This window comes from Carassius carassius, chromosome 25 (assembly GCF_963082965.1).
Source record: "Carassius carassius chromosome 25, fCarCar2.1, whole genome shotgun sequence".
NCBI classification, from domain to species: domain Eukaryota; kingdom Metazoa; phylum Chordata; class Actinopteri; order Cypriniformes; family Cyprinidae; genus Carassius; species Carassius carassius.
This window is the reverse complement of record NC_081779.1, coordinates 21,122,521-21,141,460: the sequence shown is the minus strand read 5'-3', so window position 1 is coordinate 21,141,460 and position 18,940 is coordinate 21,122,521. Positions and strand designations below refer to the sequence as shown.

Below are 18,940 nucleotides of genomic sequence, written 5' to 3'. Positions count from 1 at the left end.
GTCTCAAAATAGTTGGGACGGGGCATGTTTACCATGGTGTAGCATCTCCTTTTCTTTTCAAAACAGTTTGAAGACGTCTGGGCATTGAGGCTATGCTGGAGTTTTGCTGTTGGAATTTTGTCCCATTCTTGCCTTATATAGATTTCCAGCTGCTGAAGAGTTTGTGGTCGTCTTTGACGTATTTTTCGTTTAATGATGCGCCAAATGTTCTCTATAGGTGAAAGCAAGGGCGTAACTTTGGGTCTACCATTGGGGGGGTTAAACTCGCGGCATATTTATTTATTTATTAATTTATTGTATTATTTTCTTGTGTAAAAGGTAACATGCTAATTTGCATAATTTAATTATGCAATCCCCCCCAAAACGGGTGACTGTATTGGAGCAAACAGCAGTTACAATTCAGTGACATTGGTTCTACACAGTCCCTGGCACCCTCTGGCTTTACCTCATAGGACACTGGCAAACGAACATCTAGCCAGCCAACTCCAGTCAACAAAACAAATCATCAGCTAACTCAGTGTTTCTCAAACTTTTCTGCCATTCCCCACTTCAGAGGTAGGAAAGGGTTCCGAGCCCCACCTGTCCCCAATCACCCCAACAAAATGTTAATAAACTAGGCTTTAAGTTTAACTGTTAAAATGTATTTTATTAACATCACATTTTAAAAACTTAACATCAAATAACAGCATTAAAAAATTTCAAATAAAGAAAATGAAAGTGCAATTATATTATCACTTTGCATGAAATAAGACTCAAAATTAGATTAAAAAAGAATAATAATTGTGTTTGCATTTAGCTTCTGATAACATCAATACAAGTGTGGACTAACATTAACCTAGTTGTGCTTTGATTCATTTTGACACTTTGCAAAATCCATGCAAAAAGAACAACAAAAAAACAAACAAACAAACAAAAATAAAAATAATCTCAAATTGAACCAGAGGTGGTAAATTCCTAATAATGTACGTATTTTTTTTAGGTATTTTAATAAGATAGATACCTAAAATACGTTGCGCATACAGCTCAACTAATGCGATCGTTATAAAGGTGTTTGAACAACAAAACACATCCACTTGCACATATTTGACAATCGGAATATCAGATATATCCTGCTATAGCTAACACATTTGTGAAATTTTGAATAAAAAAGGAAATAAAAGCAGATCATCAGTCATTCAGCACTATTGTGGCTACGGTGTGACAAGCAATTAATGGCGCGTCTCCATGGGAACCATAAAGCGATACTACGATCAATAACGGTAGCCTTGAAATACTTTTAAACTTACGTGTGAAGAGGTTAAGTAACGTCAAGGCTTACATTTAAATGTGTCTTTGTTTTGAGTGTATGGTCAATAAATAACGGAATTTAAAAGATGGGCACAAAACCTGTTTGTCATGTTTCTATTCCCCACACTTTGAGAGCTAATTTAACAGCTAACTTAAGGGTACCTCCGTTTGGTCAGGATTTTTCGTTTTTCTTTTTTTTTTCTTTTTTCTTTTTTTTTTGGCTGGTGTCGACAAACCATAAAAAATCGTTGTCTGGCTGCCTTTCAGTGTCCTTTTCATCTTTCCGTCAGCTTTCTCCAACCATTCATCCCATCGACTGCGCAAAATAGTGAACAAACTTGGTACAGAAAGCGGGTTGGGTAATACCAGAGACTTTGGTAATACCAAATCGGTGCGGTGGGCGGGGGGTACATTACAGATTATTTAAAATATGATACTATCTTTCTTACTGGCAAATGAAATTAATAAAGAAAATGAACAAAAGTATTCATTCTGAATATTTCATATCTATTTTAATCTGAATGATGTGATGATATTGGGTGGGTTTTATTAGCTGGATCTGATTTTTGGGGGGGTCATGACCCCCGTAACCCCCGTGCAAATTACGCGCATGGGTGAAAGATCTGGACTGCAGGCAGGCCAGGTTAGCACCCGGACTCTTCTACGACGAAGCCATGCTGTTGTTATAGCTGCAGTATGTGGTTTTGCATTGTCCTGCTGAAATAAACAAGGCCTTCCCTGAAATAGACGTTGTTTGGAGGGAAGCATATGTTGCTCTAAAACCTTTATATACATTTCAGCATTCACAGAGCCTTCCAAAACATGCAAGCTGCCCATACCGTATGCACTTATGCACCCCCATACCATCAGAGATGCTGGCTTTTGAACTGAACGCTGATAACATGCTGGAAGGTCTCCCTCCTCTTTAGCCCGGAGGACACGGCGTCCGTGATTTCCAACAAGAATGTCAAATTTGGACTCGTCTGACCATAAAACACTATTCCACTTTGAAATAGTCCATTTTAAATGAGCCTTGGCCCACAGGACACGACGGCGCTTCTGGACCATGTTCACATATGGCTTCCTTTTTGCATGATAGAGCTTTAGTTGGCATCTGCTGATGGCACGGCGGATTGTGTTTACCGACAGTGGTTTCTGAAAGTATTCCTGGGCCCATTTAGTAATGTCATTGACACAATCATGCCGATGAGTGATGCAGTGTCGTCTGAGAGCCCGAAGACCACGGGCATCCAATAAAGGTCTCCGGCCTTGTCCCTTACGCACAGAGATTTCTCCAGTTTCTCTGAATCTTTTGATGATGTTATGCACTGTAGATGATGAGATTTGCAAAGCCTTTGCAATTTGACGTTGAGGAACATTGTTTTTAAAGTTTTCCACAAGCCTCTGCCCATCTTTACTTCTGAGAGACTCTGCTTCTCTAAGACAAAGCTTTTATAGCTAATCATGTTACAGACCTGATATCAATTAACTTAATTAATCACTAGATGTTCTCCCAGCTGAATCTTTTAAAAACTGCTTGCTTTTTTAGCCATTTGTTGCCCCCGTGCCAACTTTTTTGAGACCTGTAGCAGGCATTAAATTTTAAATGAGCTAATTAAGTGGATAAAAGTGTAAAAGTTCTCAGTTTAAACATTTGCTACGTTATCTATGTTCTATTGTGAATAAAATATTGGCTCATGTGATTTGAAATTCCTTTAGTTTTCATTTTATTAAAATTTAAAAAACGTCCCAACTTTTCCGGAATTCGGGTTGTATTTGAAACTCTATTTTTCATAATATTTAACTTACCAATAAATATTTTACTCTTGATCTCTTCCAAATTCCATTCTTTCTACTGTGATGCATTTCTGAGAAGGAACAAAACTTTTTGAGGGATTGCATCCATTACAACTGCAAAATCCATTATAATGGCAAACTCCAAAATGGTATTTTAAAGTTATTCAAAAATTATTTATACGTTAATAGAACTCCATCATTGCTTAGGAGCTGGCCAACCACTATAATATTGTTTTAAAGTAAATTAAAATATAAAGATTTATTTTTGTATAAGATGTCTTTGTCCAAATATAATACCTCCTTGGTGAGAAATTATGTTTGTAGGCCAGAGTCCATGCCATAAGAGCTTGTATATGAAATTTTGCAAACTTCACCGGTATTTTTTTTTTTATTGAATAATTGCACTTCAACAAAAATTTGAGGTCAGCCAATTGCTTGAACAGATAGTTGGGAAAAGAGTTCCAAATACTGTCTTTATTTTTTTTAAATACTGAATAAGCCAATTTATTGTAAGTACATTGTTAAACTCAACACCTCTAGACCACCATGATCTTTGGAGTTGCATAACATTTCTTTTCTCAGTTAATGAGGCTTGTTTTTCCAGATAAAATCAATAGGGATTTTATCCTATTTTAAAATCATCATCAACAACTTTGACTTATCTTTAGTTTTGTTCCTCAACCATACAGGCAAAGTTATTAGTTTACATTATCATGTTTGATGTATCAATTTTTCAACAATAAACAACAGTAATCACACAGGGTCAAGAAACATCTTTGGTACCTTCTTATGTAATGGGAATGTCAAATTTGAATGGCCAGCAAATAAAATAAAATACCATTTGACAAACATTTTGAAACGTAAAAATATAAACCTGTGCAGAAACCTTGACTGACTGGAATGAAATATGGAAGGATTTACAAGGTCAGCTGATGACTTGATGCACTACATGTCAACACTTTACTAATATTGAAGGGGCACAACAATAATTTGTCAAAGTAATGGAGGAAAAATTTATTAATTTCAAAAGAGTGCTGAAATTTACTGACATCACAGAACTAAGTCACTTTGTGTGGAACGTACATTCATTTCACAGCATGTCAGTGCTTTGCTCACATGCTCAACACTGAGATGACATGAACACAGCTAGAATTGCATAGAGTGTACTTGAATCTTCCTGTTTAATCTGATGTTTAATGTAACCGTTTATTTATTTTTACATTTTGAATAACACATTTAGTAAGAAAAACAATCATGTGATCAGTATCTGAGAGTGAAAAAAAAAAAAACCTGTCCGACTGAACTCACACACAGAATGAGAATTGGTCACGACATCATTCAAGTGCACATTCCTAATTAGAAACTGATGGAACTGGGTTAAAGGAATACATCTATAATGGTGGCTATATAAACTTCAAGAAGCTAGTGGTGCTCTAAGACGGTGAAAACTAAAAGATACATGTGACAAATTCAAGTGCTGTGCAAAAGCATAAAAGAAAATCTAAGTTCTGATCACATGAACCTTAAACGCAAAAAACTATTTTAGTCTTAACTGTACGCCTACAATTCTAAACTCTGAGTAGTGAAGATGAATAACAAATCATACATGCTTTTTTATTAGGTGCAAACTATGATTTGTGGGGGATAAAACGAAGAGAGAGGGTGGCTGGAAAGTGTACAAGCAGAGTTTTCCTGATGCAACAACTTAAGGCGAGAAATTAAATAAAAACACCCACAGAAATCGCATCACCTAACTGCTGTTTCATGGCAAAGAATGTTTCACAGATTTCAGCAATCCACCTGTTAAGATTCTTCAGCCAAACTGAAAAGAGACAAGCATTTAGTGATCAAACACTGAGGATTCCAACACAGCAGCAACACCAATGCCCCTCTAAATGCAAATATGGGATTTTTTAGGGGAATAAAGGTAGGATAAAGCAAGCCAAATAAAAACAAAAGAATATAAACGCAGCATAGGAATCATGTTGAAGGCACAATCTTCCCTGACACAATGAAACCCCCCAGGAGCAGCCAAGTCAGTGGTTCCGTTGTGGACACAGATGCAGAAAACAACAGAGGCTGACAGGCGACGGAGGGTCGGGTAGAGGTGGGAAGGATTGTGTGTGTCCTGGCCGCCCAGAAACAACAAGACTCAATCCTGGGCCAAGCAAACCTCTCTGTGTGTCTCGGACTCTAGTTCTGCAGTGCAGTGGCAGGCCGGGCTACAAGCGGTCTGTGGAGTCTCTGGGCTGTTCTGATGGACAGGGCTGCCCTCCTCCGTGTCTGTGGCTTCTGATGGTGACCCCGTCTCGGGTTCTGGCTTACTCTCAATGCCTGTGGAGACACCCTGAACCTTCTTACTCAGCTCGTTGCGTTCTATCTGTAACGCACGACAGAGCTTTTCCAGTCTCTGCACCTTCACTTGCACGCTTTCGTACTCCTTGTCTCGTACCGTTTTCTACAGTGGACACAGAGAGATATGATATAAAACTAAGATTTTCAGCTGGTGCAACAAAGCTTTAACTAACAAATACGTCTGAGTTCAGAGATCGGAGTACAACAATCACCTCCTCTGCCATTTCCAGCAGGGTTTTGTTACTACTTTCCCATCGTGATCTGTACATGGTCGTTTCCTTCTCCAGCTTCTTAATCTTCTTTGTCATCTGCGGCACAATACAAATACAGATTAAATCCCCTTCACATACAGACTTTAGAGATTTATGTTTCATGTTGTTAAATATGTAACAATGCCCAAGATGACCTATCTAACAGTTTCTTTGTCGGGGCATGAAGTCCACAGCCTCTAATAATTATTATTAAAGTCATTTACCTTTTCCATCTCTTGTTTGAATGTTGTGAACACCTCGTTGCTTTTGGAAAGTGTGCTTTGAAACTCTTCAAACTTCTCTGTGTACAGTGAGAGCTGTAAAAAACAAAAAAGACATTTTAGCCTCAAACACATTTTTCTAATTACCGCTTGACTGTGTAAAGAATCACGCTGGGGAGTTCTGGGCAGTTGCTAGATCCCGAATTCAATGTACATATACACTACACCAGAGCTTTCTGACCCTCAATAGACAGCAACGTAACTTTTCAAGGCCCAGAATGGTAGAAAGGACATCGTTAAAACAGTCCATGTGACATCAGCGGTTCAACCTTATTTTTATGAATCTACAAAAATACTTTGAGCACGAAGAAAACCACCATTCTGACACAGAACATGTATGCGCTGCGCCTTGTTTACAAGTAGAAGATGCACACTGTACATAAGTCTCACTGTACATAAGAAGATGCACACTCTACATAACTGACATGGAAGAGAAGAATTTGTTGAATAAAGTCGCTATTTTTGTTTTCTTTGTGCACAAAAAGTATTATCATAGATTCATAAAATTAAGGTTGAACCACTGATGTCACATGGACTGTTTTAACAATGTCCTTTCTACCGGTCTTGGCCTTGAATTTGGTAGATCCCTTGCAGTCTACGAAGGGTCAGAAAGCTCTCGGATTTCACCAAATATATCTTAATTTATTTTATGAAGATGAACGAAAATCTTACGGGTTTGGAACGATATTTACATTTTCATTTTTGGGTGAAATAAACCTTTAATGTTTTTGAAAAAAAAGTATATTTTGCTCACCGAGGTTGCATTGATTTGATGAAAAATAAAGTAATATTGTTACAATATAAAAGGACTGTCTCCCGTTTTAATATATTTTAAAATTGAGCTTATGCCTGTGATGCAAAGCTGAATTTTCTGCATCATTACTCCAGTCTTCATCGTCACATGAAGTCTAATATGTTGTGATCTATCCTATGTTCTTCACCTGCTGTTTCAGATGGACTTCCTGCTGTTTCATGAGCTCATACATCCTCTGGGACTCAGCTGCCTCTTTCAGGAGCTGAAAAAGGAAGAAATTACTCAGAGGACGTAACTCTTACCCAGAGGACGTAACCACACTGGCAGATATAAAGTGCAAGTCTCAAAGTACAGTTATGGTACATTCATCTCCTCAGTTAGCATATATGTTTGTTTCTGTAACTTCAGCTGACTGCATGTTTGCTGTACAGTGTTAAGGATGTAGAAACTCACAAAGTCTTTCTCCTTCTGATGCCGTTCCTCCGAGGCCTTGAGCAGTGCTTGTGCCTGATGAAGCTTTGCATCTACCAGCTGTTGCTGCAGATCTTTCTGCTTGAACACCTTGTCAATATGCTAAGAGAGAAAACAACTCTCTTAGGTACAGTGGCTTCAAAACAACACTAGTCATACTTAAAAATATATGGATATCATTGCATTCTACAGTATGCAATATAAAACCAAGTGTCACCTGAATACAAATTTAGCTTGTTTTAGCTGGTGTACACAGTAATGTTGACTAGTCACATTAACATATATTTGAAAAGAATCCACATAATTTGTCTTCATTATGAACAGCACTGTAAATTCTCTTTTTTTTATCATTTAAAGCCTAACAAATATGGTACTGATTAACAGACAACTTCCATTATAACTTATTAAAATGTTTTTTTCCCTTCTCACCTCCTCTCTGAGCTCATACTGCTCAATAAGCTTCTTCAGTTTGTCAGCCAGCTCCATGTTCTCCTGCCTTAGGTTTGCATTACGCTTGTTGTGCTGCTCCATCTGAGCTTGGATGTCGTTCAGTGTCACCTGGAAATGTGAGGTCACTTCCTTCCTTTTCTCCTCCTCCAATCGGGCACGCTGCACACCATCCTCCTGCCAAGCACAGCAACCATCGATCCATTTATCTCATTAGGCAACATAAATAAATATTTTATAAAAACATACCAATTAAAAAGAAAGTAAACACTCTAACCAACAGGGCACTAGGGATGGGACGATAACCGGTTTTATTGATAACCGTGATAAAATGTGCTGAAGGTTAGTAATATCGTTTAAAAATGAATTATCATTAAAACCGTGTTTGATTATCGCGGTTTTAATAACTCGCTATTAAATCATGTCCAGCCAGCAACAGTCTGATGCAAGCGCAGCGCACAATGTTTTTTTGTTTTTTTTTTTCGAGAAGGAATGGTGAAAGTCAGTGACTTTTCTATGCTTTTCTATGCTTCTACACTTTTCATTGTAAGGAAGGAAATGCCACAGAATTTAATCTTTCTTTAAATTAAGTGCATAGAGTTGCTTTTTTTATTAGTTGTTTGTTGATTATTAAATATAAAACTTGCTGAAATGTTTTCAGTGTGAGCATCAACTATTTTTGAACACTTTCATCTTGTTTCAACAAAACCGTGATAATATTGATAATCGTGATCATTTTAGTCACTATAATCGTGATATTAAATTTTCATACCATCCCATCCCTACAGGGCACTCAGTATTTTGGGAAGTTTGTGTGCATTGGGAATCATATTTTTCATATAAAGCCAGTGAAACCCTCATTTTACATACAGCACACAGAGAAAATGACATGAATATGACCGTGGGCAAATGCATAAAGTGCAGCATAAATTGAAATCACGAGTTCAAAGTTTAAAGCATTCAATTTACACGGACCGACCATCACACAGAGATCATGCTTGATAAAAATGACCCTTCACAAGATTCACAAGAAATTAAATGTTCATTAGTCATTCAAAGATTTGTTTAAATTATATAAGCTGACGACAAACGAGAAAGTATTACAGTGTTTGCCTTCCTATTACTAATAATATAAAAGCAATCGTTATAATACTTTTTATATACATTAATTCCTTTGTTTAACTATTCTATCTGATTATTAGACAGACCTCTATTCATATTAGACAGAACGGTTAATGACGACGACGAACAAGAGGGAGAATGTGAGCACTGTGTGCTCAGGCGCTGCCTTTTTCAGCACAGTCAAAATAAAAGTCCCACCTCGAACACATTGGCCTAGCAGAAATATTATTGTCCGATGCCGATATTTCAAAAATGCCAAATATCGGCCACTAATATCAAATTAGTGTACCTTAAGTGTGCGGTTGTGTCTCTGCAGTTCTCGACAGAGACTCTCCAGCTTGCTGCGTGCCAGGATGGCTTTGCTGTGCTCGTTTCTTAGGTTGTCTTTCTCCTGGATCAGCTGCGTCTGCTTCTTCTGCAGGGACCGCATTTGTTTCTGAGCATTACGGTTCTCCTCTAGCTGAATCAAACAAAGCAGGACAGGAGCATTGTTATAATTTGTCTAAATCAAGGCTGTCAATGGCAACAAACTGTCTGCCAAAGGCTGTGGGGAGCAATGACGTCATCACTTTATCTAATCTCTGTCAGGACACACAGAAAACTTTTCTAGCACTACATGAAACCAGTCTTTTGTGCAATTAACTCAAAATTAGCCTTTTTTAGGTTAGTACAGGATTTTTTTTTTTCATCATGACTTTTTTCGACCTTCTATAAGAGTGATATTTTCTCTTTATACAACAAATGATCTGAGAAGTTGACATCTTTTGATCATCATCGTCGTGTCTTACCAGCTCAGCATACTTCTTACAGAGGCCACCCAACTTCTCCTCTGGAGTGCTCAGTGTGTTGAAGGTCTGCATTAGAAGGGTTATCTCCTTGCCTAAAACACAAAGTAGAAAACATACTCTAAATTAAGCATAGGGCTGGTTATTGACACAGATTTCACTATTTGATTTGATTCCTGGAATCTCAAGCCCTTGATTCATTTCGATTCAGATGATGATCAGAAATGTTTCAGGTAAGAAATATTTTCAGGTAAAAAAAAATAAAATAAAATCTACATTATGCAAACTACATGGTATAAAATCAACATCAAGAAGATCAGACCCTTTATTTTGAAACATGCTGCACAACTCCTTGTTCAAGCTCTTGTTCTGTCCAGTCTGGACTATTGCAATGCTCTCTTGGCAGGTCTTCCAGCCAGTTCTATCAAACCTTTACAATTAATCCAAAACGCGGCAGCAAGATTAATTTTTAATGAGCCAAAAAGAATACACGTCACACCTCTGTTTATCAATTTGCACTGGCTACCAATAGCTGCTCGAATGAAATTCAAGGCATTAATATTTGCCTACAAAACTACCACTGGCTCTGCACCCATTTACCTAAATTTATTACTTCAGACTTATGTGTCCTCTAGAAGCTTGCATCCTGCAAGTGAACGTCGCTTGATTGTGCCATCCCAAAGAAGCACAGTCACTTTTACAGACTTTTAAAATAAATGTTCCCTCCTGGTGGAATGACCTGCCCAACACAATCCCATATATATATATATATGTTTTTTTTTATTTATTTTTTTATTTATTTATCTATCTATATCTATCTATATATTTTTTTTTTTGAACACATTATTAGATGAATTTATATTTTGGCATTATCTCTCTCTCCACACACACACACACTATACAGTCGTGGCCAAAAGTTTTGAGAATTACATAAATATTAGTTTTCAAAAAGTTTGCTGCTAAATTGCTTTTAGATCTTTGTTTCAGTTGTTTCTGTGATGTACTGAAATATAATTACAAGCACTTCATACGTTTCAAAGGCTTTTATCGACAATTACATGACATTTATGCAAAGAGTCAGTATTTGCAGTGTTGGCCCTTCTTTTTCAGGACCTCTGCAATTCGACTGGGCATGCTCTCAATCAACTTCTGGGCCAAATCCTGACTGATAGCAACCCATTCTTTCATAATCACTTCTTGGAGTTTGTCATAATTCGTGGATTTTTGTTTGTCCACCCGCCTCTTGAGGATTGACCACAAGTTCTCAATGGGATTAAGATCTGAGGGAGTTTCCAGGCCATGGACCCAAAATTTCAACATTCTGGCCCCCGAGCCACTTAGTTATCACTTTTGGACTCAGGATGCTTTACTGTTGGCATGACACAGGACTGATGGTAGCGCTCACCTTTTCTTCTCTGGACAAGCCTTTTTCCAGATGCCCCAAACAATCGGAAAGGGATTTCATCAGAGAATATGACTTTGCCCCAGTCCTCAGCAGTCCATTCACTATACTTTCTGCAGAAGATCAATCTGTCCATGATATTTTTTTTTGGAGAGAAGTGGCTTCTTTGCTGCCCTTCTTGACACCAGGCCATCTTCCAAAAGTCTTGGCCTCACCTCTTTCCTTGAAGTTCTTAAAGATCCTATAAATTGTTGATTTAGGTGCAATCTTAGTAGACACAATATCCTTGCCTGTGAAGCCATTTTTATGCAACGCAATGATGGCTGCACACATTTCTTTGCAGGTCACCATGGTTAACAATGGAAGAACAATGATTTCAAGCATCACCCTCCTTTTAACATGTCAAGTCTGCCATTCTAACCCCATCAGCCTGACATAATGATCTCCAGCCTTGTGCTCGTCAACATTCTCACCTGAGTTAACAAGACGATTACTGAAATGATCTCAGAAGGTCCTTTAATGACAGCAATGAAATGCAGTGGAAAGGTTTTTTTGGGATTAAGTTAATTTTCATGGCAAAGAAGGACTATGCAATTCATCTGATCAATCTTCATAACATTCTGGAGTATATGCAAATTGCTATTATAAATACTTAAGCAGCAACTTTTCCAATTTCCAATATTTATGTAATTCTCAAAACTTTTGGCCACGACTGTACACATACATATATATGATATTTACAATACTACACTGTGAATGGAGGTAGAAAAGCACATTTTGAATGCCCAAATGCATTTAGATCAAGTGTGTGATTTCACTTTGAATTGCGCTGAATCACAAAGAAAGGGACTTCATAGGACTTGAATATGAACTGTAATTTTGTAAGTGATGTCATATTTTTGCAGTAAAATAACAGACACTAACACATGTAAGCAAAGACAAATAACAAACAAATAACACACGTCTCACCATATTGAACAATCTCACAATTATTTCTAATTTCACAATTATCGAATCCAGCACATAATGCAACTGTCTGTAACTTAACATTACAGCACTTTTCATAGCACTTTATTGTATCTTATTTACACTACCATTCAAAAGTTTGGAGTCAGTAAGAAATAAGTGGCTTATGCTCACTTAAAACTAGTGATGCACCAGTTGACCGGCCATAAATCAGAAACGGACGGTTTTTGTTTAAAATACGCCATCGGCAATCGGCCAGTTTTTGGTCTTTTTTCGGTCTTTTTTTCGTGTATCGTATTTCATATCGTATTATTCATATCGCGTGCACAGACTACATTGTAATCATTCGCTATCATGTAATTTGTGTGGAAGTATTTCGAAATCTGTGCGCAAGACACGGGCAGCCGTTCAGCACTGGGAGTGCAGAGCTACACGTCTGAGGCACAGATAGCAGGAAGCGAACAGCCGACTGTACAAAATAAAGAGTCACTTTCCTGCCCTCAGTGAAGCTACGTGCGTGTACTTTAACTGTCCGCACCCTGCACAAGCGGAGACAGTGAAGGGATGTTCAGATCAACTTCTCATGTGTTGGATGAGGAACAAAACAGACTAAACTGTGTCAAAACTGAAATGCTTTTTCAGAAGTAGTCAGTTCTGTATAGGTTGATTATTTTTATTTAACCTTAAAATTACATCGAGTTAAGGTAATTTGATTTAAAAAAATCAGCTGCTGTAGCACACTGAAAAAAAAGTGTTGCATTCATCCAATTAAAAAATTCACATCTATATTTTTTAACTTGAGACAATAGTTATTTATTTTTCATTGGATCAGGTTAAAAAAATATAGATGTGAATCATTCATTACCCTAATTTTCTTTTTTCTTTTTTAATTGGATGAATGAAACACTTTGCATCTTTGTTTTATTCGCACCAACATTATTTGATTTTAACATTTTGGAATTATTTATATAGCATACTTTTATTTAGTCTCACTGGTAAAGACCTTTTTATTTTAATTTAAAACCAAATTTAAAAACTAAAACAAATACTGAATGCTGATTAAGAAACATCTTATTGAATGTGTGTTGATTGTGTTGTTTGGATTGTAGAACTATTCAGTTGTTGACTTTCATTTCACATGATCACACGGCCAGTTCTCTGTAGTTTCAACCCAATTCAAAACAAAAGCTAAATGCTGATCTGGTCTGTACCATCTATGTTTGTATTGAATGTAGGCTACTTACTGTGCAGTTACTGGCGTTAATTTCAGATGGTTATGGTTATTGTTTTCAATACCCAAAAGACATTTTGGCTTAATAAATACCAAATAAACATCTTGTTTATGCATACTTTCCTTCTTTCTTGTTTGTTGCTAAAAGAAAAAAAAATCAGAATCGGCCAGTTTGGTTGTTAAAAAAATCGGTATCGGAATCGGCCATGAAATATAATTATCGGTGCATCCCTACTTAAAACTTTTTATATTTAAAAAGGTTATATTTGCAAATGTGTTATATAGCATATTTTATAACTTCATATCCACATATGCTTAAACTTTATGTAAGATTAATTTAACTTCATGCAAGAAGCATTGTTTATCTAAACTTTCGCAGTCGAGACTCCATCTCCTTTTGGAGTTCATGCCCAGTTTTGGAGATCTCGGGGCTGCAGTTATATCTACTTGGAAATCGTGGTCAACTGTCTCTTTCCAACAGCGTAGAGATGTAAGAAGCACTGCTCACACATAAGTCACTTTCTAAACAGGTTTTTGTTGCTCAACATTATGAATTCACAAGACCAACTTGAAAATAGGTAAAACTTGTATGGGGAATACTTGATCTTATTGTAAAGACTGGATTTCACACACAAAAAGAGCATTAAAAGGCATGTTCAGGCAAACACACTGACTCACCCAGCCCCTTCACTTTCTTCTTCTCCAGCAGCTTTTTCTGGTCCTTCTCCGTCAATCCACTGCCATTCAGCTTGGCCTCCTCCTGCTTGCCATCCTCCTTCTCTGACAGTCCGTTCACTTCCACGCCATCAGGCTGACCGTTGGCCACCACCACGTCCTCGCCACCAACACCACCTTCCTCATGACAATAGGTGCTGAGGATGTCCTCCAGTTGTCTGCTCAGTTCCTCAGCCATGTCCCGGGAAACAGATTCAGAATGCGCTCCAGCCTCTACCTCTGCCACTGAACACAAGAAACAGAAAATGAGTGGGAAGAAATATGGCAATGAATAAGTCAACACACTAGGGTTTTGTGTACTTACAGACTTCCTCTGTCTGAGATTTGTTGGTTAGTGTGCCATCCGGCTGTGCTACGGTTTCTTTGGGGCTGTTGGTCATCTCAGATGCAGCGGTGCTCTCCTCTGTATCATCTGTACTGCTATCAGCTACTGGATCCTCCATCTCCATCTTCTGCATTGCTGATCTATGAACAAATACTAAAAGGCACAAAAGCACACAGGTAAACGAATGCAAGAAGGCACACTGCATCTAAAAGCTTGAACAGTTCCGGTTTCAGAACGAATCTGCCGTGTGAGAGACTGGAAAAACAAACTAAGATGATTGGCTTTATAATATCATAACACGCTAATCACTAAACAACGACTTCAGATCACATCTAGGAAATTCAAACGATTGTCAATCATAAAACGCTTCCTGCAAACATTAGTCAACAGCTTACAGACGTCCAAAACAAAGAGCACGTGTTACTTTTAACTGACAGTTTATAACTGTAGATAAACTAGAAGTGTAACTGAGAGCTGTAGCTGTGCAACATCTCGCTCGACTAGTTTAGCAGTCATGGCTAACCACACGCTCAGTTAAACGTCTGCTTACTAGCTCGACGCGCTCTACCGTTTTACAGTTTCACAAAACAAACACCTTGAATGCACCTGTGCTGTCAGCTAATATCGTTTAAACTATTACCAGTGTTTAGTTTGGTCAAAGAAACGACTCCTGACGTTTATCACCCAGTTTACCTTTTCCACTGCTGCTTCCAACTGACACAGGAAATGCCAGGGGAACAACCGAATATGATTGGTCGAACCTTTGCAAACTTCCGGTGTAATGTTATTTTATTAACGTTATAATATTGTAATATGGCAGTGGTTTCTTCTTCTTCTCATTATTATTATTGTTTTGTTTTTATGTTAGCTTTGAATTAATATTTCTTCAAAATATTAGCCGAGGCTTTGAGTCAATTGAAGCATTAATTGAATCCATTGCTCCGCAAAATGATTCACAGTTTCGAAGCGCTCGAAAGACTGAAAAATACAAAAATATAAAAAACATAAAAACATAAAAAATGCAAAAAATTTCAGTCTAAAAACGAAATAACAAGATTAAAGTGTTTCGTTTCGAAACCCGAAGCCTCATTTTCTGAAATCACAAGTTCCGAACCACTGATTCAGAACAAAAGATTCGAACAAACTGTTTCGAAACTTCATATTTAAAGCGCCGATCATCGTTGGTCAGCGTGTTTGTCACAAGACTCGTCTGGAGAAAATATGTCTGATTCCTGTGCTGCTTGGTGCTGTAAAAACCACCGCACAATTCAAACAGATACTGGGGAATTACTTTTCAAAAGTAAGACTGAACAGTTGTATTATAACAGTTGCATTATTGTAAATTGTCCTGTTTCTAGATTGTAACACTGGCTCTGTTCTTTTAAATAATTATGTTAAAATCGTGTGCTTGCTTGGAAAAGGTCATATTCACAAATCTTAAGATACAGCTTCTAAACCAAATTGTTTTGTATGTTGCTCTGAATGTAAAAGTTTTGCAGCTTCCCTGTTTAAAATAAACAGAAACAAAAAAAGCAGTTAAAACATACTAGATTTTAAATAAGATAATTGAGTCATCTGTGAACAGATATTCTGATTGTCACTGTACTTTAACAGTCTGTTTCCCAGTGCAAAATGCTAATAATAATATTAATAATATTGTGTGTTATGTAATGATAAAATGGTTAGGCCATTAAAGCGTTAACAGAGCCAGACTAATAACCGCTAACGATAACGACAGCTAACTATACAATCTGATGATAATAATAAATAAAAAATTAAACTTTCATTTTCTTACTATTTCGGCTAATAACACAATAACAAGAAACATATTTTTTGAAGTTAATTACTTAAATGATTTGTTATCAGTATTTTTTTCTTACTATTTCTAATTAGTGTTTCTACTGCTTATGAGAGCACTTGACAATAACAGTATTAGTAGATGCACTGTTGTAATGTCAGTTCCCTGTGGGCAACATATTTTGGAAAGACATCAAAATTGACGTCAGATATGCAAATCAACCGGAGGACAAAAACTTGACATGCCATCCCAGAAAGCACACACATGTCTGCAAGATGTGTTAAAGATCTCTTGTCTGGAAAGCATCTGCTTTGTACAGTCATCTATAAGACATCAGTTTTACATTCTAAATCATAAACATCTTAATGACATTTCTTGATGTCTATTTGGCATCTGATAGGAAACATCCTATAGATGTATTACAGATGAGCAAATACTCTTAAAAAATACATCTTGCAGATGTCAACAAGCATCTTGATCGAGTCTTGACTAATATTTGATTTAATATCAAGGTGCCTCCTGGGTTACTTGTTTAATGTATGAAAATTCATACTTATAATTGTTTTATAAATGGTCTACAACATGAAATCTTCTATATTTTCTCTCAGGGGACACCTTTGAACTAGCCATAAGACTTCATATGACCTTAGGTTTCTGAATATCAAATTATAATTACAGTAAAACATACTTAATGTAGAAAATGTATTGATTGCTTTCTTAAACATAAAAGTTTGATCTGATATTTTCATATTCAGTAGTAACTCTGAGAAATATTTGAATAATAAAAATAAAAACTATTACAAATACAAAATTCTGTTCATAGTTTTCATGTGACATTCACAGCCTTTTAGGAAAGGCTAAAAAGACTTTTATTTACGTGACTGAAAACTTTGAAATGTCTAATAATTCAAAAAATATTTTCCTACCATTTGTACTGAATACTGACACCAAGCAAGTTATTTCAGTGTGGACCTTAGGAAGAAATTGTATAATGAACCTGTTGAAACTCAGAGTAGCCCTGGTTTATACTGTAATACAAATTGCCCAAGACTTTTCATCGATATTGGCATTTTGCTGTAAAGCAACTTTTATGACTTTTTTTGGGTGAGTGAGTGACATTGTGAATCTGATGTTGGCTGGCTTTTCTCACACTTGAAGGTTTCCTAAGGAGAAAGGAACCAGTGGCAACCAGGACAACAAGAACCTCGAGAAAAGCTGAAAAGAGTCTGCCAGTGGACTGTTCTCAGCAGTTACAACTTACAAGAGACTAAACCTCTGCCTAATGTTGTGAGTATTTGCATGGATTATGCACCAAACAGCTATGACTATGAGTGATGTGAAATAAACATTATAATATAAACATTTTCATCCTTATTTCTCCTAGGACCTCTTCTATGCATTGCCTGCAGATCCCAGTGGTCTAAAGGCCTGACTCAGTGAAGTCTTGGTTAGAGTGGATAGATTGGAGCGAGGCATGAAGAAACGAGAGCAGAGTGCAAAGAAAGAAGAATGGTGCTTGCTCTTCTAGAGGACCTGAATGGAAAGAACTTCATTGATGAAGAACTGAAACACAAGATCAGTTTCTACTCAGGGAAAAGGAAAATAAAATGTTGAACTGTATGGCGGATGATTTTCAGGGATGCCAAGCCTGGCTTTCAAATGATGATATTAGAAATGTTGATATGTATATTAGATTTGTCTATAGTTCCAGTGCAGCGGTTTGGTGGGAAAAGACTTTAATCTTCAGTGTTGTGTAAATTAATTTATTTCGTGACAATTTGTCAGCCATATCTTGGTCATGCATTACATTTTTGTGTATTTTTTTATTATCATGTATACAGCAATGTATAAATATATATACAGTACAATGTTGACGAGCACAAGGCTGGAGATCATTATGTCAGGCCGATTGGGTTAGAATGGCAGACTTGACATGTTAAAAGGAGGGTGATGCTTGAAATCATTGTTCTTCCATTGTTAACCATGGTGACCTGCAAAGAAACGCGTGCAGCCATCATTGCGTTGCATAAAAATGGCTTCACAGGCAAGGATATTGTGGCTACTAAGATTGCACCTAAATAAACAATTTATAGGATCATCAAGAACTTCAAGGAAAGTCCAAGAATGTCCAGCAAGCGCCAGTATCGTCATCTAAAGAGGTTTCAGCTGCGGGATCGGAGTGCCACCAGTGCAGAGCTTGCTCAGGAATGGCAGCAGGCAGGTGTGAGCGCATCTGCACGCACAGTGAGGCCAAGACTTTTGGAAGATGGCCTGGTGTCAAGAAGGGCAGCAAAGAAGCCACTTCTCTCCAAAAAAAAAAACATCAGGGACAGATTGATCTTCTGCAGAAAGTATAGTGAATGGACTGCTGAGGACTGGGGCAAAGTCATATTCTCCGATGAAGCCCCTTTCCGATTATTTGGGGCATCTGGAAAAAGGCTTGTCCGGAGAAGAAAAGGTGAGCGCTACCATCAGTCCTGTGTCATGCCAACAGTAAAGCATCCTGACACCATTCATGTGTGGGGTTGCTTCTCATCCAAGGGAGTGGGCCTACTCACAATTCTGCCCAAAAACACAGCCATGAATAAAGAATGGTACCAAAACACCCTCCAACAGCAACTTCTTCCAACAATCCAACAACAGTTTGGTGAAGAACAATGCATTTTCCAGCACGATGGAGCACCGTGCCATAAGGCAAAAGTGATAACTAAGTGGCTTGGGGACCAGAATGTTGAAATTTTGGGTCCATGGCCTGGAAACTCCCCAGATCTTAATCCCATTGAGAACTTGTGGTCAATCCTCAAGAAGCGGGTGGACAAACAAAAACCCACTAATTCTGACAAACTCCAAGAAGTGATTATGAAAGAATGGGTTGCTATCAGTCAGGATTTGGCCCAGAAGTTGATTGAGAGCATTCCCAGTCGAATTGCAGA

General features: G+C 37.5%; 1 protein-coding gene and 1 long non-coding RNA gene across 2 annotated transcripts; one reads left to right on the top strand and one right to left on the bottom strand.

The window, feature by feature from the left end:
* Positions 1–4,368: 4,368 nt before the first annotated feature.
* Positions 4,369–14,975, bottom strand: LOC132104400 (alpha-taxilin-like). The gene is made up of 11 exons (XM_059509844.1): positions 14,850–14,975; positions 14,189–14,362; positions 13,828–14,109; positions 9,554–9,645; positions 9,055–9,225; positions 7,626–7,820; positions 7,179–7,298; positions 6,913–6,987; positions 5,915–6,007; positions 5,652–5,747; positions 4,369–5,542 (listed from the first exon to the last, which is right to left on the bottom strand). The coding sequence occupies exons 2-11, from the start codon at positions 14,340–14,342 to the stop codon at positions 5,237–5,239; spliced, it is 1,584 nt and encodes a 527-aa protein (XP_059365827.1). The 5' UTR covers positions 14,343–14,362; positions 14,850–14,975; the 3' UTR covers positions 4,369–5,236.
* Positions 14,976–15,093: 118 nt separating this feature from the next.
* On the top strand, positions 15,094–17,212 carry LOC132104401 (uncharacterized). Its single transcript, XR_009423536.1, has 2 exons — positions 15,094–15,509; positions 17,166–17,212. It is a non-coding gene; the product is annotated as an uncharacterized LOC132104401 (long non-coding RNA).
* Positions 17,213–18,940: the final 1,728 nt, after the last annotated feature.

Coding starts and splice junctions, on each gene's coding strand:
- LOC132104400 (XM_059509844.1), bottom strand. CDS start 14,342: ATGCAGAAGATGGAGATGGAGGATCCAGTAGCTGATAGCAGTACAGAT. Junction 9,646..13,827: donor GAAGAAAGTGAAGGGGCTGG/GTGAGTCAGTGT, acceptor TTTGTGTTTTAG/GCAAGGAGATAACCCTTCTA. Junction 7,821..9,054: donor GACACAACCGCACACTTAAG/GTACACTAATTT, acceptor TGTGCTTGGCAG/GAGGATGGTGTGCAGCGTGC.